Below are 19,451 nucleotides of genomic sequence, written 5' to 3'. Positions count from 1 at the left end.
GCGAAAACGTACACCCAGTCGAACCTTTCGCGTCTTGTAAATTCGTTGACAGTTCATCAGCAGGTGTCTGGCGCACTGGTGAGACTGTCGGGGTGGGGGGGGGGGGGGGAAGTTCCCGACAGGCGAAAGCACCGAGAGTCTCTCACAGGTGTGGGTGCCCTGCGACACTGGAGACCGTTTTCTCCGTTTTTCCATCTAGAAACGCCCTTTGAAAAGCTTCAATTGCACAACCTTCTTTCCGCTCTCCCTCCACGCTTCCATACAAGTCCGCACGACACACTCCTTGGGCTTCACACTACACAAACTCAGATGTTGAAAAGGCAGTTCGCGCCTCCACGAAAACCCCTTCACTTCGGCATAGTTCACCTGAAAGAAGTACGCATTCTTTTCTCTTCGACAGGCACACCTTCTGCGTAGCTGATTGGCTCCCTCTCTGTCTCTCTGTCTCTGTCTGTCTCCTCTCGTTCTGCACCTCCTTGGTCGCTCTTGCTTCTCGCGTCTCGTACTTCCTCCGCTTCCGCCTCTCGCGTCTCGTACTTCCCTGCTTTTTCTGCACCAGCTCGTTCAGCACCAGCTCGTTCAAGACTGCACAGCTGCGGCGTTGTGGACCTCGCTCGGGGCAACTGCCTGGAGAAGCTGGAGCAGCCATTTTTTCGTCAGAGGCTCGTCTTGCAACGCTGCGTGAAACGTCGCGTCTCTGAAGAAACGGCAGACAGACGCACAGAGAAGTCCGAGGAAAGATCACCAACCGTAATTACCTTCCCTCTCTCATCCACGCCATGTCCCCAGAACAGCTCGCTTCTCTCCCGCGATTCTGCCTTCTCTGCCTTTCGCCTTCCGTTCGCCTCTCTCGCTTCCTCTCGCTTCGTCTGCCTTCTTCACCTCCATCTCGAGCTTGTTTCGCATCCGTTTTTCTCTCTCGTTTGTTGTGGCCATACTCCTCCGCTCGCATTCACGAAAGCGTCACAGGTCTCTGCCAGTTCAGCTCCAGCTCCTTCCCGCCCCATCACCCTCTCTCCCTCTCGTTCCTCTCTCTCTCCCTCTCGTTCCTCTCTCTCTCTCCCTCTCGTTCCTCTCTCTCTCCCTCTCGTTCCTCTCTCTCTCCTTCTTTCTGCTTTCTTATTCCGCGCCTCCTCTGCCGATAGCTTCGCTTGTCTCTCGGCCTCTCGCCTTCGCTCCAGGCGGTGACTTCCTTTGTTCTTCCGGCGTACTTGAGAGCGTCTGGCAAGCATTGTTTGAGAGCTTCCCGCGCCCGGTCGTTGTCGGTCAATCTGAGGTAGCAGCGAATGACGTGTTTCAACAGTCGGGCAGGCGGGCACTCTGCGAGCGAAGAGACCATGTTGCACAGCACAGTGCTGACGGCGTAGAACCGCTCCGCCGTCGCGCAAATGTACGACAGACCGACGTCGTCGAGCAAAACCTTTTGGACGATGAACGTCGCGACCTGCAGAGCGCGCAGGCGAAACGGGGAAGGTACGATGACCGATGCAGCGAGAAGCCGACGAAGAAGGGGAGACGAAGAAGAAGAACCAAACCACGGAGGGAACGGACCAGGAGAAGGGGAGACGAAGAAGACGAGAAAGACGGAGCAGACGTCAATGATGAGATGGGAGACGAAACAGACAAAGGTCGCAGCGAGGAAACGGACGGGGAAGTCAGTGTGAAAACAACAGAAGCCGAGATGCACGGAAAGCAAAGATGACTCGGAGCTCGTCAGAGACAATGTGATATAGAGCGGTCAAGACCCAGAGGCATTGACAGACAAGTCAGGAAGGCTCTGGACGATGAGGGGAGACAGACGAGCAGACCTGCCGTTACGCAGACTCACCGTTTTGGAGAGCTCCGAGCCTGTCTCCATGATTCGCAGACACAGCGGAATGATTTCAGTCTGGAGAAGAAAGTTGATAACTTCTGCGTCGTCGATCTTAACCAAAGCTCCGACGACCCCGAGCGATGTCAGCCGAAGATACTCGAGAGGCCGGGTCTTGGAGACAGTATTCAGAAACGGGTAGAGGAACAGCGGAATGTGCGCTGAAAATAAAAACAAGATTCGCAGTCTTCATGTTCCATTTCATTTCCTCTGCCCTCCTCCTTCGCTTCTTTTTGAGCTTCATCCCTCATTTCCATCGTCTCATTTGCCTCACCAGGCTCCTCCGCTACCTCCTCTCTCTTCTCCCTCTTCCCCTTCCTGGGTTCTTGCACCGCGCATCTTCTCGTTCTTCTTCTCCCTCTGCTGGTTTGCTTCCTCCCCTTGACCTTCCGCTCTCTCCGCCTCCGTCGCGGATTCTCTTTCTCTCCCTTGTCGCTTTCTTGTCCTCTCCGTTCTGCTCGGACTCGCTCTTTGCTGTTCTCTCCCTCGCGTCTTCCCGCAGGCTCCCTACCGTTGAGAAACGCCTGTCGCGTATCTGGATGAGACGCGACACACTGCAGAAGCGCGAGGGAGTTGCAGACGCGGTTCGAGGCCGCAGCAGTCAAGGTGGGAGGCGAGAGACACGGACTGAAAAACCAACAGATCACATGAAAACAAAAACAGGTGAACTTACATGCCAAATCAAATGCGAGAGCTCATCCGCGCTCTCTTCTTCGTTTCATACTCGCCGGTCTCGTGCGACCATCACTGCTTTCCCCCCTGCAGATCCTTTCAAACGACACCGGCATTTAACGTCTAACTATAGGTGTATCTCCCCGTATACATACACTCAATCGTACACAGTGGATATGCATAGATATCCTGCACGCATATATATATATATATATATATGCATATAGATATAGCTCTCTCTCTGAATATATATATATATATATATATGTATATACGGTAAGCTGCGTAGAGAGAGTAAATAACCGCAAGATTATATATATATATATATATATATACATATATAGATAGATATAGAGATATATATATGGAGAGTCAGGTGGATGTGAGTATGGCGGTGGCCGCACGCTTACTAGATGGCGATGATTTCCTGCAGAATCGCGGCAATGGTGCCGAAGCTGTGCCACAACAGGGGAGCGAGGTCGGGGTACTGCTCGCGTCTTTTCGAGAGGTCTGCAAGAGCCGCTTCGCGTTTCTCCAGGACGCAGAGGTCGAGGAGAAGCTGGCAAACATGATCTTTGTCGGGAAGCGAAGAGGCGACGGAGGCCGACAGTGAAGACTGGCCTCCGGTGGTCTGCGCAGCGGCAGCGCCCTGCTGGCCAGACGCACTCGCGGCGCTCGAAGCAGCAGCAGGCTCTGAAGCTGAGGCCGAAGAAGCGAAGGACGAAGAAAACGAAGAGCTGGATGGACTCGGCAAACTTCGCGCTTCGCCAGAGGCCAGGCTGCCGCCTGTCGCCGGAGGAACGCCCATCATCCTCGCATGCGAAGAAGAAGTGGACCTGTAGTGAAGAAGACCGCGGAGAGGGGGAGAAGGTAGAGGGTGAAGAAAAGCAAAGAGTGGAAGAGGAAGAGGAGGATTCACACAGAGAGATGCGAAGGGGAAGAGAGAAACAGCGAGAGAAAAACGAGCAGGGAGAAAGAATGGCGAAAGAGAACAGGGAGTACAGAGGGAAGTAGACAAAGAAGAGTGAGAAAAGAGGAATAGAACGTGTAGGTTATCTTCTTTGTGTGAAGAAGCAAGCGTCCAGGCGTCTTCGACTTTTCTTTCTGGAAAAACGCGCGCGTCGCTGGCGAGGGAGAAGAAGGGTGAAATGCAGGCGAAAAAAAGGACGCACCGCCGCGTCAGTACCTAGGACTCCCTTACGAGACTTGCATGTAATCAAACAAAGAAGTTCACATATATCCGCGTTTACATTTATACATGCATTTATTTATTGCTCTCTATGCAGATGCATGTGCCGCGAACGAGAGGCGGGAGAGGCGGGAGACAGGCGTGCCGACGAAGCTGAGTGGTCGAGCTCCGAGTCTCGAGGCGCGCGCGCGCGAGAGAGGAGGAAAGCGCGAAGAGTTGACGGAGACGCAGTGTCGGCGAAACAGAGAAAGGCGAGAAAAGAAAAGAGGCTGTTGAAAACAAGAGAGGCATGTGCACGGCAGAAGCAGGCCGAGCAAGGGACGCCACAACCTGCAGAAGCGCGCGACGGAAAGCAGCAGCGAAGGAAACGAGAGGCTGACAAGAGGAGAGACGTGAGGGAAAGCCGCGAGAACAAAGAGAGAAGCGTAAAATCAAGAAAGTGCCGTCGATGGTGAGCGCAGAAGTCGCTCGTGCTGTGAGGGGATGAGGCCGACCGGTCAGGAGACACAGAAGAGAACGGAGAGATTTTCTTCACCGGAGCGCTCAGCAGAGAAGAGCGAAAGCCAAGACCGCGAGGCAAAGAATAAGAGAGGCATGTGGCGCGAGTGGAGGGCAGAGAAAGACAACGGAAGAAGCAAAGAAGGCTCTGCGCCGGAACGGGATGAAAGGGGAGAAAAGAACCGTGCATGCAGAGTGCAGTGCGGCGCAGAGAAGTCGCGCGACGGACCCCAGTAACATGCGGAAAACGGGGAACGAGAAGAGACTCGGCCATTTCGTAAATCTCATTTTCTCGTTTTTCTGACCGGTGAGTCGCAAGGAAAAACGGGAAGCTGCGGTGTATATATACCCGAATTTCGCGGTGGCGGGTGGAGAGTCACCTCAACCGCGTTGACGCGAAGAACATGCAGAACGGCAGACTTTCTCGTCTGGGTGGATTGCGGTCTTAACAGCCCTATCGTGAAACAGGAAAGGAAAAGAAAGTCCTTCTTGTTTGTGAAACGGTGGGGAAATCGAAGCTCGGTAGCGATAGGCGAGGCGCCCTTGTCTCGGTCCTTGCCTAGAGACACAAGTGCGTTGGGATCGATTTCCAGCGTTCCCCGACGGCAGTGTAACGATTTTTTCGCGCCTTTTGCGCAATAGACACATCACACCTGCTCCTCCTGTTTCGCTTCCTGCTCCTTCTGAAGACATCGCTGTTCTCTCACACGCGTCTCGCGCTCCAGAAGAAACGCAGTAAGGAAGGAACCTCATTTGCACGGTCTCTGCTCAAGTCCAAGCTATCTCCTCCAAACACCAACGATATATACATATATATATATATATATATATTTAGAAGATATATACATATATATATATATATATTTAGAAGATATATACACATATAGATATATATATATATATATATCTTTAGAAGATATATACATATATATATTCTAAAGTCTGAGTTGTTTCTGTATACTACACATGTTTAAATATATTTGTGAAAATGATACGTTGTAGAGAAATAGACCCCCCACTGAACGCCATGCGTCTAAAAACAGAGGCAATGGCTGGCGATAGAATTTGAGACTGTCATAATTAGACAGTCCCGCCCTGTGGTACGCGAAGACTGTCGGCACACACTGTGCACCTTGTCTTGGGGTCTCTCTCTGTGCTGAAATTAGAGTTTTTATGCATATATGTCTTCACAAGCATATATTATTCACACATGTATCGATCCATGTCAACAAAGGTAGTCGTACACGGATGTCGAGATAGCTGTTGATGTCTCGTTGACTTGTGCTGTATACTGATAGAAAAAACATATATATATATATATATATATATATATATGAGTTTACGTATGTGCATATATTTATGTCTATGTATATATTTATGTATGAATATACGTGGAGATATATATAGGTGTAGCCTTGTAGCTTTATCGAAGGTAGAAAGGCATGCATATGCAAAGACATGCCAGAAAATTTTTTTTTCATTGAAAGCAAAAGGGTACCAGGGTGGTGCGGCATGGTAGAGACGACTCTCTTTGTGTTCTGGAAGAGAGGATTCTTCGCACACAAAGGATAAGAAAATCTCAGAACGTCGCTGTTTCAAATGGATTTCGCATCTGGAAAGAAGGGAGAGGCACGTCGACAGCGGCCAAGAACATGTTCGCCTCTGCGTCTCAACAGATACCAAAAATGCCTCAGCGGAAGACTATACGCGCTGACAATCGACTCCTCAAATACACAAGCGACACCCTGAACGCGTCCGTTTCATACGCCGCATCCGAAATACATATGCATATATATATATATATATATACATATTTATCGATCTCTATATCACCGCGTGTGTACAGGTGTCTCTACGTTCACTTCGATTTCCATACATACATACATATATATATATATATATATACATAATAAAATAAGTATTTTCAGGATGCGTTGATAGGACCAGTGTAGGTGAGTTGGGACGAAAGTGTATATGTCTACATGTGCGCAGTTGTTTGCTGAATGAGCTCTGAACTGACAAAAGAGCCTTCGGAGTCTGCAGAGACGCTTTTGTGGGTCGTGCTGCAGAAGGAGCTACTCTTCGCTCTGGCGCAGAGTGGAGAAGGCGCGAGAGGGAGAGAAAAAGAGCAGAGAGAAGGAAGAGAAAAAGCAACAAGGGCATGCTGGAGGCAGGCTCGGTGCCGGACCCGCTCGACAGCCGACCCCATCTGCGACGGCCGCCTTATATATCCGCACAGAAGCGCTAGAGCAACGCGCGTATACAAAAACGTGCACACTCCCCCGATATATATAAATATATATATATATATATAAATATATTATATTTTTATTTATATGAAGATATATGCATACATTAGTACATGCAATTCTACACACATACGTCTGTCGCCACACGTAGACAGATGCATGTCAACAGGTGTATGTAGAAAAAAAATGCAAAATAAGTTTTTTCGGGGAATTTGTGAAGACTTTTTTTCCGTCAACCTGATGCGTCGCTGCTTGTGTCTTCTCTCTTGTTTTCCGGTGACTTTTGCGGTGTACATACACCCGCGTGCTTCCTTTTTTTTGTTGGGAGGGCATTTTCATGGTTTCCACGGGGGTTCGCGCTCCAGCTTGCCGCGCATGCAGCAGTTGAGGAATTTGTTTTTTTTTTCTGGAGATCCTTTTCTTTTTTCTTGTGAGTCCTTTCCGGTGACGCTCTGGCTCTCCCGTCTTCCTGTACGTTTGAGGAATTCCTCCGAACTGTCCGAACATGTGACTCCTGGAGAAGAGCGGCTGATCTCACTTTCTCCCTTTCTGTCGGCATGCAGTGTGTATCCCAGGCACAGAGTTGACGGGAGGCGTTTTTGCCTCTGGCGTTTTCCTCCCCGGTTCAGTCTTTCTCGGGCAGGTCCTTTCTTCTCTTGCTTCCTCGCGGCTTCTTCTCGCCTCTCCTTGTCGCATGAACGCGTTGATCTCTCTGGCCGGCTCGTGCACCACAAATTCTCAGCTGTCTGGCCATTGGCTGGCTAGGAAGGCGCTGTTTGCTTTTTCGGAGCGCCCGACTATCTTCTTGGCCTCTTTCGTCTCGTTCTCAGTTTCTCTTTTGTTTTCTCCAACTCCTGCGTCCTCTCTCTTTTTCTCGCGCCGTTTCGGCGTTCCCTTTCTTCTTCCTTTCGACATCCACGTGCACTCGCAACGCGCAACCTCAGTATCTCGCCTTTTCTGTTCGCCTCCCTCGTCGTTCCAAGATGCTTCGCGTCCTGTTCCCCACTCTTCTCTCTCTTTAAGAGGCTTCTCGCGTCCTTCATCCACCCTTTTCTCTCCCTCAAATCCACCTTCCGATCTCCATTCTTCTCTCTCTGGCGCATGCTCTCCGCGCCTCCGGCACCATGGAGCCTCCTCCTCTTCCCCCTCTCTCGCAGGGGGTACGCGATCCGGACTCCTCTGCTTCTTTCGCTTCCTCCTCTGGCTCCACTGGGTCGCTGCCTCGCCACTTGAAGCGGAAGTTTGCAGGGATAATCGACGCATGCAGACGCTGCAAAGATTTCCATCTCTTCCTCGAGCCCGTTGACGTCGTCGCGATGGAATGTCCAACCTACTACGATCTAATAAAACATCCAATGGACCTGACGACGATGGAGGAAAAACTCAGAAACAACGCTTACAGCACTGAGGACGACTTCCTCCGAGATATGATTCTCATCTTCACGAACTGCAGGCTGTACGTTCACCCGAGAGGGACGGGGATAACGGAAGAAACCGATATGAGGAACAGCGAGCAGAAGAAACGCATGCAACGGGAGAGAGAAGAAACGAGGCACACACAGACAGACACCGGAGTAGAACTGTTCAGCGACGAGATTCAGACTCCAAAGTTCTCTCTGATTTCTCGCGGTACAGGGACTAGGGACGGACATGGGCCGAACTCCAGTCACGAGACACAGACTTTTACCTTTCCCATTGTTGCTGTCTGCACCTGTTCACACCGTCAACGCCGCGCTGGAACGCCTACAAGACAGCTGAGAGTGGTGGATCCTGCAAAACATGCGATTCAGGCTAGTCGATATCGTTGCTTTGCTCTGAGTGAACTAAAGACATGTAGAACTCTATTTGAGCTGTGAGACTCTGCATTCGTGAATTCCCGAGGATATTGGAAGACATGCTTGGCAAAGAGACTCTCGGAGAAAAAGAAAAAACGGTTTCTCTTGTAGAGGGAGGAACGGGTGATCTGGTGTCTTCGCGTTTTTGCTCTGTCGGGACGTCCTTCCTCATCACAATTTCTCTTTCTTTCCTTGTTTCCCCATCTCGCGGTGCTTGCTGTTTTCTCGCTGGTCCCCTCTTCAAACTCTCCCCGTGTCTCCAGTTTGCTTGAACATACTTCGTTCCTCATTTCGTTCTTCTCGATGCTCTCTCTGCTTCACATCTCTCTCTGTCGCTTTCTCTTGTCCGCTCTAGTTTTTCCGGTCTCTCTGTGTATTTCTCTCCATGTCGCGCTGTCGAGCATCTTCTGCCTCTTCTTCTCCACCTCTCCTGCCTTCTGTCTCTCCCTTCTTCTCTCCATCGCGCGCTCTCGCCGTCTCTCTCTAGTACTCCGTAAAGCTTCTCAGCTGTTGTCTTGCCCTCGCCTGTTCTCCGCTCACCTTTGTCGTCCATCTCCGTCATACGCCTCTCCATCTCCTCGTTTGTTCTCTCTCTTTTCTCTGCTTTTTCTTTGTTCGCAGCTTCAATCGGCCGGGGAACCCCGCAGGGGACTTTGTCTTGTCACTGTGCGCGAAGTCTGCAGACAAGTTCGTCGAGGAGTGGTGCAAGTTCTTGAAGGATGGAAACAAGTCTGCAAAGGCGATTCGAGCTTTCGTCGACTTCTTCAAAGCACAAGTGGGGGAAAAGCCAACAGAAGTTCCTCAGGAAGAAAGAGATCCATGCAAGGAGGCGAAAGAGCCCCCAGACGCAGCCCCTGGAAAAGAGAAGAAAGGCAGACAGAGCAGAACGCATGCTCTGCCGAGTGTCTGTCCAGCCGAGGTCTCTCAGAGCGAGAAGAAGCAAGAGAAGGTCGGGGAAAGGAATGCGACAGAGCCGAGCGCAACTTCCTCTCAAGCAGAGACAGGCTCGAGCTCCTGCTCTCCGACAGAAGCAGCAGTGTCTCAGCAGTCTTCTTCAGCACAAGATTCTCTGTCCTCCGGATCCGCGTCTCTACCTTCTTCTGCTGACCCAGCGAAGAAGGATTCAAAGTCTGCTCTGGACGCATCTCCGTCTGCTTTCTCCGCTGCGGTTTCGACATCCCACCCTTCGCTTTCTTCCAACGTCTCCCCTCTGACAGTGGAATCGCACGCCCTCTCTTCACCTCTTCCCCACACGACGGATTCCTCTTCTCTCCTTCACGCATCTCTCTCTTCTCCTTCTGCTCCTTCCGAATCCCCTTCACCCGCTTTTCCTGCCTTTCCTTCTTCTGCAGTTTCCTTGGGGGGAAGAGAGACAGTCGGAGACTCGAAGGCGTCTGTTCGGGACCAAGGCACCAAGTTGGAGACTTGGACCAGTGACAGCGGAAAAGCGGGAGAAAGAGGTTTACATGCCTCTTTGAAAGGAAATCCGTTCCTCTCAGGCTGCGCGAAAACCTGGCAGGTCTACTGCAAAGATTATGTACGCAAGCGCTTCTCGAGAGATGGTCGCGTCTTCTCTCCGGGTGTCGTTCGATTCAGAGAGATGAAGATGCACCCTTCACTTCTCCCAATCGTTTTTGCATTTTCCTTGTCAGTTTCGACGTCAAGCATTTCCTCGCCTCTTTGTCTCCTTTTCCTCTGTGTCATGCCGTTGTTAATTTGGACGCGAAGCTCGTTGCTTCACTTTTCCTGGGTTTCCTCGATTTCTCTCGCCGCTGGCTCCCTCCCTCCCTGCCCAGAAAGCGCGTTTCTTCTCACCACACCCTCTTTTCGTCGCGGTTCCTTCCTTCGCAACTCAGTCGCGATCGTGTCATGCCTCTCGTCTGTGCTTTTTCTTTTCTTGTTCAGATGGTCCGACCTCTGAAGAGCGACCGGTATGGGTACCTCTTCGGAACTCCTGTGATGTCTTCTGCCGAGCTTCCGCAAGCCGTCAAGGAGAACTACTCCAAAATCATTTCTCGACCGATGGACTACGGCACAATCTGGGTGGGCGTTTCAGTCTTGCATCGCGCGCCAACAGGCAAAAAAAAGAGAAAATTAGGGAGGAAAGCGAAAAAACTAGGGAGACGCTGTCACTCGTCTTCGTCTTTCTACACCCCCTCCGTTCCTTTTCTCTTCGCTTCTCTCTTTCTGCGGATGCGTCGCCTTTTCTCCCTTTTTCGCTTCTTCTCGCGTCCTTCTGTTTTTTCTTTCCGCCTCGGATCCTCTCCGTTTAAAAGCCGGAATACAGCGTCCAGCGTCTCACGTTCTGCGCAAAAAGACAGAAGCCGCTCCAGTCGCTCATCTGGAAGTCCACGCGTTTGTTGCTTCTCTCATTCAGACAAAGCTCAGCTCTCGCTGCTACGAGCACCCTGACGAGTTCCGTGACGACGTTCTTCTAGTGAGCAACTGCTTGCCCTCTCTCTTCCCTCAGACATGCTGCTCCTCAACAGCCTGACACAAAAAGATCGAATTCATCCGCTTGTCATGCGTGTAGACGCATCATTCTTGCATGCTTAAGTCGACATTATATATATATATATATATACATGTAACTGTGAACAGATGGTAGGCATTTAGATTCGTCTCCATGCATTGCTGCCTATTTGGAAACAACGTCACATGCTGTGTCAGATTGTACGTCAGTACATTCGTCTGTGCGTAGGTAGTAACGTACTCGTTGCCCCTCTCTGTAAAGTACTACCTAGCTGTTCGTTTCTGTGTGCTCAGATCAAATATATTCATATATATATGTATATATGTATATATATGCGTGCATTCATGCATATATATATATATATATATACGCTTGTACTGGTGTTTCTTTTGGTGTAAGAAACATTGGTGGAGGCGGATATGTTTTTCAGGTCTTTGATAATTGCATGACGTTCAATCCGCGACACGACGAAGAATGCGGCTGGCTGCATGAAGTCGCTTTGCGGCAGAAAGAGAAGTTCTTGGAGAAGTGGAGGCGCTGGTCCCCGAAAGTCTTTGCCGCGTTCAAGCAACAAAAGCAGGCTGAATCTGTTCTTCGCTCCCCTCTGATCCAGCCGCAGACTTCCTTCTCTTCTTCTTCTGTTTCGTCCTCTTCTCCTTCCGCGTCTTCCTCTTCTTCGTCTTCCTCTTCCTCTTCTTCTCTGCAGAGGGTGAAAGAAGGTCAAGTGCCTCAACAGGAAGGAAGCGGGGAGAAGCCGAAGGCAGCGGAGCGTCCAGAGACACCGGAAGGAGGGGGAAAACGAGAGACGGGCAAAGGAGAAAGACCGCGAGGAATTGTCGACAGCTCGACGTACAGGTGAGGGAACAACTCGAGTGGATCGGCATGTCTACAGGAATTCCAGCGATGCATCGAAATATGCATATTTCTCTGTACTCTTGGAGATGCGGTGAATGCGTTTGGTTTGATACGAAAAGTAGTTAACAGACGTCGATTGAGATGCAGATATATCGACGTCAGGAATGCATGAATGGCTCACCAGTCTGTGTACGTACAGCTTCTTTTCATCGAAAAATGCCAAGCCTTTGACAGTGGTCGTATACATATCTATATCTATCTATCTATCTATCTATATATATATATATATATGTGGATGTATTGTTGTATATATGTATATGTATGGATGTTTCAGGATGCATGCGTACGTAGAGACAACTCTGGAGGGGGCCGTTGGCACGTCGCCATCAGATGCACTCCCCGGTTTTAGTTTGTGAAATTCAGTTTCTCTTTTGTTTTCTTTGTAGGACGCTTGTCACGGACATCTTTGGAGAAGAAGCGTTAGATGATGAGGTGTCTTCCCGGAATGAGGAGGTCCCTGCCGACGCCTCGCTTCCGTCGCCTTCTCCAGTGACTCCAGACGTTTCTCTGGCTCTTCCCCTCGCCTCGTCTCTTCCTGCTTGTGAAAGCATTTCTCTGTCCTCTCCCGCCGCTCCAACTCAAGAACGTGAGGAACAGATGTCCTCACCTCTTCCTCCTCCCTCGTCTTCTTCTTCTTCTCTCTCGTCTTCGTCTTCGTCTTCTCTCTCGTCTTCGTCTTCGTCTTCTCTCTCGTCTTCGTCTTCTTCTCTCTCGTCTTCGTCTTCTTCTCTCTCGTCTTCGTCTTCTTCTTCTCTCTCTTCTTCTGTTTCGTCTTCTTCTTTTGTTTCGTCTTCTTCTTTTGTTTCGTCTTCTTCTTGTCTGTCGTCCTCGTCTTCTTCTCTGCCTGAAGCGAGAGGAGCGCCTTGTGTGGCGAACGTCGTCGGACTTCTTGCGACGGACCAGCGGAGTGCGTCTGTCGGCGGCGCGGAGGAAGGCGCACAAGGCGTAGGTCCAGCGACGAACGAAGGCTTTTCAGTCGCAGCGGAAGGGCAGAACGAGCTGGAGAAGGCAGCGCTTGGGAGCGGAGTGAGAGGTTCCGTGGCTGTTGCGCTCGACGAGTCTGCAGGGCGGAGAGAAGAGAACGTTTCGGAACCTCTGTCTTCTTCCTTCTCCTCCCAGGGAGGCGACGCGGAGACGGGCAGTCCTCACTTTGCCCCCGAGGCTGAAGCACGCGCTCACATGCGGTCGAAGGAGAAGAAGAAAGAGAAGAAGGAGAAGAAGGAGAAGAAAGAGAAGAAAGAGAAGAAGGAGAAAAGACACTCAGACCGCAAAGCGAGACGTCGAGGCAGTTCAGATGGAGGCGACGACGGCGCGTTCTTCCCGCCGTCTCTGCAACCCTTTCCAGGTCACCCTCCCGCTTGTCCTGAGAACGACCAAGCCATTCAACTGCCTGCAGACGTCATTCCGATTCCTCAACCTACAGCCTCTGCGCCGGCTCTCTCTTGTACTCTCTCTTCTACTCTCTCTTCTACTCTCTCTTCTGCTGTGTCTTCTTCTCTTTCTTCTTCTCTTTCTGCTTCAGGGGAGCCACAAGCATCCCTGCATCCGTCGGGTCCTCCGTTTCCTCTGTCTCCACTGGGAGGAAACTCGTCGTCGGTCTCTGAAGACGGTGGCGTTTCATCGGGTCTCTCCGCAGGCGACAAGGGCGTCTCTGAGCTCCTCGATCAAAAACAAGTTCCGCCAGACAAAGTCGGTCCGCTCGATGTGCGAGACGATCAGAAAGTCGCTGCCTCGGTCCCGAACTCCACCGTTCGCTTTCCGCCTTCTCCCTCCTCCCTCAGAATTTCTCTCGCGGCAGTCTCTGCGGCTTCGACATGCGCTGCGCCGGCTGTACAGACACCTGAGGAGGCGCCTGGCCAGCAGGTTCTCCTCCTCGGCTGGCGGCCGACAGAGGGCGACAAAGTCTTTGGCCCGCGAGACGAGGTAAAGGCGAGGAGAGACGGCGAGGGAGAAACACTCGCTTTTCATGTCTTCTTTGAACCTGGAAATGGACGCAAACTTAACTGGGCTGCCAAGCGACAGAACAGACAGGAGGGAAAGAGCAGAGCTGAGATTCCGACGCTTTCTCGAGTTGTTGAGGCTTTTCAGAGCATCGGTTCCTTCTTGGTGGTGGAAGAAAGAGCGCAGATGCAGATACACGACGCTCCTCGAGTCAAACGTTGAGGCAGAGACACGCAGACCGCGAGAAACGCCCACAGTGGACAGACACTGCAACCATCTCACGCGTCCGGCACAGTTATGTCTCTCTTTCGAGATTTACTTTTGCTGTACGAGTTGTTTTTTGAGAATGTGTGTGTGTGTGTGCATGGCATGTAGAGATGCACGTTGGAGTCCAAGCTGCATTTTTATGTCACAGTTTTCGCGTCTGCATGCGATGTTTCTGCAGAATGGACTTCCCCGGGCATTGGCATGCATTTTGTAGATTTGTAGAGAGCTTGGTTCTGTGGGTCTCGTCAAGTTTGCTTGCCCTCGCCAATAGTTTCTTCAGCGCTAGGATCCTGGTGCCTCCGATTTGAGTGAGAAAGGTCTGGATCGCCGATCCTCCTTGCAGCGAGAGCATTGCCCTGGTGTCTTTTCTTTGCAGAGGAAGAAAACCTCTCTGGGAGACGGCAGTGACATGCTTCAGTATCTCGTGACGAGGAATACTTTCATGAAGACAGAGCGAGAAAGGGAGGCCGCGCACAAGTCTTCTGCTTCCGTCTCCTCCTCTTCTCCTCCCTCTTCTGCGCCTCATCCAGATCCGAAACCGGTCTCTCAGGCAGTTTCGGCACCTGGAAGCGAGTCTTCTGTTGTCTTTCCAAAAATCCGCTTCTCTGTGAAACCTCCCTCTGAAGCTCGCTCTCGCGACGCAGCGTCTGCTTCAGCTCTTTCTTCATCTGCCTTCGAAAGCAAGTGTGAACAAGGCTGTGGGAGACAGGGAGAGAGTGACATGTCGGCGAGACGGTCGGCGCTCTCCTGCTGGTTTGCGCTGGCAGACGAGCGCAACAGCGAAGTGGAAGACACAGAAAGGAAGAGCGAGGAGAGAGAAGGCCTTTCTGGAATGGATGGCTGCAGCGGGACGGGGAGAAAAAGGAAGTTTCCCCAAAACGGAGAGAGAGCCTCACATCGGAAATCTGCATGCGCCACGGCCCGGGGCCTTCTGCGTCTCCGCATCCCGTACAGCTCTGACCTCTCAAACTTCTCTCCCTCGGAGCGAGCAGGCCTTTCGTTGAGGTGAGATGCTTGCGTTTTCGAGTCTCGAGTATATTCAACATTGCTTTGAAAATTTGGATGCAGAATTGAACTTCAAAAACGACATGAAAAAAGGGATTTAGCACCGAGTTACTCGACATCCACGAAACCGTGGTATACCGTGGGTTGTAGAAATACCAATTAATGCAGCAGAAAGTTCTTTTCTCTCTTCTTTGTCGACCAACACAGCGGAGCACTCGACTTCCTCGGTGCGGCCTGTTTTTGCGTACATAGAAAGACATCACCTGTCGCGCTCCATGTCTGGATGTAGAGACGAAGGTTCCTTTGTGTTTTTTCTCCATCTGTTCTCCCGCAGACTCCGAGCGTCGTCGTTCTCGCTTCTCCCTAGATCTCCTCTTCCTCCAAAACTCGCAGCGTCTTCTCCTTCTCTTCTTTCTTCTCCCTCGCCTTCTCCGTCTTCTTCTCCTTTCGCTCCGTCGCTTTCGTCTTCTTTGTCTTCAGTTGGAGGAAGTTTGTGGTGTCAAGAGGAGACGTTCGAACTGGGGGGTGTGGAGTCTGTCGCCTGCGGGAGACCCGTGTGTCTCACGCGGCTTGCGTTCCTCGCGTTTCGCGATTCGCTGGTGCGACACAGCGAGAGCGAGGCGAGAAGACATTGCGCGGAAAGCAGCGAGGACGAACATGCTTTAGACATCTTCCTCGCTTTCCATCTTCGTCAGCCAAGCTTGCCGGTGGCCTCTCTGAAGGCGGCGGCCGCGGGCGCTGGGTTGTCGGAGCTTCTCGGCTGCGTTCGCCGCATGACGCAGGAGGAGAGAAGGCGAGAAAACCGGGAGGGAGGAGAGCGCTGCGGCGGTGAATCCGGCGGTCCAGTCCCGAGAGAGGCAGAGACAGACCTGGAAGAGCGAGAAGGAGATGCCGAAGAACTGTGGGGAGAGGCGGGTGGCCTGCTTGCGATGGCGGAAGAGGAGCGAAAGGCTCTTTCGTGAGTTGTTGCCGTAAACTCAAAAACGCAGACACAACGCGAAATCTCCGTGTCATCAGAACGACCTTCTTCCTGCGGACTGGGGTGCCTGCTCTTTGGTTTCCCCACGAAGGGAGTTTGTCTTCGGGGTGTATGTACACAGACGCCTATACTTTGCGTTTTCTTTTCTCGCGGCGAAGCAGCCCCTTCGTGTGGGCTTTGCCCTTTTGGATTTTCTCTCGTTTGGGGTCTGTTTTCTTCTCCTTTCGCTGTGTGCTGGCCTCTGCTGATCTTCGTATTTGTGTCACCTGCATGTTTCTCTCTCTGCACTCGCTTTGCCATTCTTTGCTGTCTTCCTTTTCGTCGTCTTGGTGAAACCTTGGCCATCGTGTAATTTTCTCTTCTCTGTCGGAGTTTGTTCCTGATCTCCCGTTGCTCTCTCTTCTGTCCTCCCTCGTCTTCTCTTCGCCCTCGTCTGCCGTGTGTTTTCGCTTCCCTGCTGCATCTCTCTTCCTCTTTTTCCTCCGGTTCCTGTCATCCAATGTCTTTCTTCTTCCTTTCTTTGTCTGACTACCGTCGACCTCCACTTTCTCGTTCCCGGTTCCTTCCATGCCTGCTGTGTCGCGTCTTCAGCCCTGTCCGTTCTGCATGACTTCTCTTTTTCCGTCCTCTTTGTGAGTCCACATTTCATTTTCTCTGTTGTCTCTTTGCCTGCGGATGCTTTTCTGTTCTGTCGTTTTTATGTTCAGGACACTCGCCGCAGCGATCTCAGACGCCTCGCCTTTCCTCCCAGTTTCTTCTTCGTCTGAGGCATCTTTTTCTTTTCTTCCTTCTCCCGTCCACGGAGAGCTCGCGGAGAAGCGCCTCAGATTCCTTGCGCGTCTGCGCCAGCTGGTAGAGACAGGCGAGGGAAGAGAACTCTCGTTGTCCTCTCAGGAGAGTCGAGGGTCTGCGCGCCTCTGTGGAGACGCCGAATGGCGGTGTCCAGCTGTTTGTTTAGACGCCGCGCTTCTTTCAGATCAAGAGGAAGCGGAGACGGCGAGGGGACAGCTCGCATCGGACGCAGTGCGAGAAGAAAGGCCTGGAGGGGGCGCATGCAGCGATGGCGGGGAGACCTCAGAGTCGAGCCGGTGCGACAGAGACAGGGGAGAGAGAAGCGCGGCTGCTGCCACTGTGCGCGAAAGCAGCTTAAGTCAGACAGCAAACGGATTGATGATCTTTCCTCCCCGACAATTCCATCTCCACGATGTAAGCCGTCTTGCGTTTCCAGAAGGCTGTTCAGAGCCGTCTCCAGTCGAAAAGGTTCTGCCTCGGAAGGCGTTCGTCACGGTGTGCGTCCTGTCGAGCGACATGCCTCGCAACTGTACACCTTGGTCTAAATGTCACTCTACGCAGGCTGGAGAGAGGCGCTTCGTGTCTGAGACGAGTCTTGCCGGTCTACAGTGTACATTCACCTGCCCCTCACTGGACAACACCGCTGGTTTGCGAAGGATACCGATCCAGACACCGCTGGGAGGGGAACGCGACAAGGAGTGTCTGTTGTTCTCTTCGGTCGAGAGAAGAACACAGGCGTCTCAGTTCAGATGCACATATCATCTCTCTATCGACAGAGAAATAGGGACTTATTTCTCCCGGCATACGTGTGTCTCGGTCGCGTTTTACATGTAGATGTGCCTTTGTGACTGTATGCGTTTTTGTGGCTCTGTGTCTTGACACAGATCGACGGCAAACGAGCGTCGCGTTAGGTCGCAGAGAGAGAAGAAGACTGCAGAAATCGTTTTTTTTGTTGTTCGGTGGCTGTGTCTCAGGCTTCATGCGTTCTGTGGCGATACGCCGTCACAACGCACTCATTTCCTTTCATGGGTCACCTGCAGCTTCAGGTGCTTTCTGTCCATCTTCTTCATTTCTCCCAGTCGCCTCTTTCGTCTCTCACCTTCAGCGTCTTCGAGTCTCTCCCGGCAAGTCCCTTCCGCGCTCAGGTGTCTAGACACCAGGGGGAGGAGGAGAGCGAAGGAGGAGACAGTCCCCCCGCGGCTCTTCCGCTTCCTCTCTCCGTCGCTCTCCTGCCGCGAACGCGGGGGAGAACAAGCTGTCAAGATAGCTCCCTTCAAGTCCATCTAAAAAGTCTAGTACACACCGCACAAAATTAAAGTCTGTCTAAGCTGGTGCTTGCTCGCAGTCGTTAGACACTGGCGTTCTGATGCAAAGTCGATGCCTCCGAGCAGAGGCCGCAGCAGAGCGACACCTCGGGGCGAGAGACACGACGTTCAAAACTCGGGTGTATGTACACCGCAGCAGCTGTGCTCTGAGGAGACGGACGCGACAGCTGCAAATGCAAGAGCGTAAAGAGAGGCGACGAGCTCATGGAGGACGAAGAAACCGTCGCGAGACCGCGCAGCTGAACAGGGTTGTGAAAAAACAGCGGAAGCCAAGGCGAAAGAAAGTGCAGGACGAGGAGAGAGCAACATCGTCAGCAAAGGCCCGACGAAACAGAGACGCTCCTTCGACTGTCGGAAATGCCAAAGGCGTTCTTTCGATACAGTCCTCGTGTTGTGTCCAAGGGCATATATATATATATATATATATATGTTTTCTGTTGCAGCGGTGCGTATATATTTGCCTATACACGGCTTCTGTCTTGTCCATTAAAGGTTGGTTTCTTGTCGGAAACACACTGACTGTCGTCATACCGTCATCCGCTTTTCAAGTTGTTTTTCTCGTTTGCTACGCAGTCTTCTCTTACTTTTCTTCGTGTCTTCTGCCTTTCGCTGTTGTGTTTTTCCTGCTCTTTCGACCTACGTTGGTTTCTTTCTTTTTCATCTGGGTGACCGCTTTTCTCCCGTCTGCTTCGTCGCTCTCTTTATCTCCTCACGGTCTCTGACTAGAATCAGCACAAGTTAAAATGTTCCTTCAGAGGAGAACATCGAAAGGAACAACGTAACTCGAAAGCGAAGTTGAAACTGCGAAACTCGATTTCTGCGGAGCTGTGTCTCTATACGCGGATACGCTGTGCTCATCAGACTATTCAGCAGCGAGGAGAGAAACTCGTTGCCACTAAAGAAGAAAGGCGCAACGGGGCGTGAGGAGTGTTACCGATCAGGCTATCAGCTCTGAATTCTGAAGTTTCTCTTGCAATTCTGAAACACAAACCAAATCTCTGAGTGCCTATACAGAGCGAGAATGAAGTCTCTATCTACCGATCTATGTATATATAGATAAAGAGATGCATAGAGAGATGATATTTGTATATTTATGTAGGCATCATTGCGGACGTGGTAACAGTGTTTTCCTTTATCGTTAGGAAGCGGTAAGACAGCAGAGAAGAGAAAAAAGACGTTAAAGAGAGAGAGAGAACGGGAGAAGAAGCGAAGTGGAGAGGGCGAGGTAAGGAAAGAGACGCAGAGAGAGAGAGAGAAGGGTATATAAGAAGACTAGGCACGAAGAAAGAATGGAAGAGAGAGAGAACTGTAGGTATGAAAAGAGAAAGGAAAGGAGAGAGAAGCGACATGAGTGAACTCCGAAAGCGAGGGTTCAGATCGAAGTAAGGAACGAGCAAAGTTGACAAAGAGAGTAAGAGAGACTCTTTGATTCAGAGGCTTT

The 19,451-nt window shown here is 51.3% G+C and overlaps 2 protein-coding genes across 2 annotated transcripts; one reads left to right on the top strand and one right to left on the bottom strand.

Moving 5' to 3' along the window:
* Window positions 1-285: 285 nt before the first annotated feature.
* Window positions 286-3,353, bottom strand: TGME49_258980 (hypothetical protein; the record flags this gene model as incomplete). The annotated part of the gene is made up of 5 exons (XM_002365071.1): window positions 286-697; window positions 1,212-1,444; window positions 1,829-2,031; window positions 2,382-2,497; window positions 2,953-3,353. 5 exons carry the CDS (start codon window positions 3,351-3,353, stop codon window positions 580-582), a joined length of 1,071 nt encoding a protein of 356 aa, XP_002365112.1. The 3' UTR covers window positions 286-579.
* Window positions 3,354-6,926: 3,573 nt separating this feature from the next.
* On the top strand, window positions 6,927-18,415 carry TGME49_258990 (bromodomain-containing protein). The gene is made up of 10 exons (XM_018781200.1): window positions 6,927-7,934; window positions 8,935-9,850; window positions 10,219-10,356; window positions 10,691-10,750; window positions 11,217-11,641; window positions 12,088-13,624; window positions 14,286-14,914; window positions 15,249-15,872; window positions 16,601-17,099; window positions 17,660-18,415. Exons 1-10 carry the CDS (start codon window positions 7,603-7,605, stop codon window positions 17,999-18,001), a joined length of 5,502 nt encoding a protein of 1,833 aa, XP_018637035.1. The 5' UTR covers window positions 6,927-7,602; the 3' UTR covers window positions 18,002-18,415.
* The last annotated feature ends 1,036 nt before the right edge of the window (window positions 18,416-19,451 follow it).

Source organism: Toxoplasma gondii, chromosome VIIb (genome assembly GCF_000006565.2).
Source record: "Toxoplasma gondii ME49 chromosome VIIb, whole genome shotgun sequence".
NCBI lineage: Eukaryota > Apicomplexa > Conoidasida > Eucoccidiorida > Sarcocystidae > Toxoplasma > Toxoplasma gondii.
Note: the sequence above shows the minus strand (reverse complement) of the source record. Positions and strands in the feature narration are given on the sequence as shown.

What these genes read in the sequence shown, in the direction of transcription:
- TGME49_258990 (XM_018781200.1), top strand. Translation starts at nt 7,603, where the DNA reads ATGGAGCCTCCTCCTCTTCCCCCTCTCTCGCAGGGGGTACGCGATCCG. An exon ending in ATCTTCACGAACTGCAGGCT is followed by an intron (nt 7,935 to 8,934) that starts GTACGTTCACCC and finishes CTTTGTTCGCAG; the next exon opens with CTTCAATCGGCCGGGGAACC. An exon ending in TGGACTACGGCACAATCTGG is followed by an intron (nt 10,357 to 10,690) that starts GTGGGCGTTTCA and finishes TCTCTCATTCAG; the next exon opens with ACAAAGCTCAGCTCTCGCTG.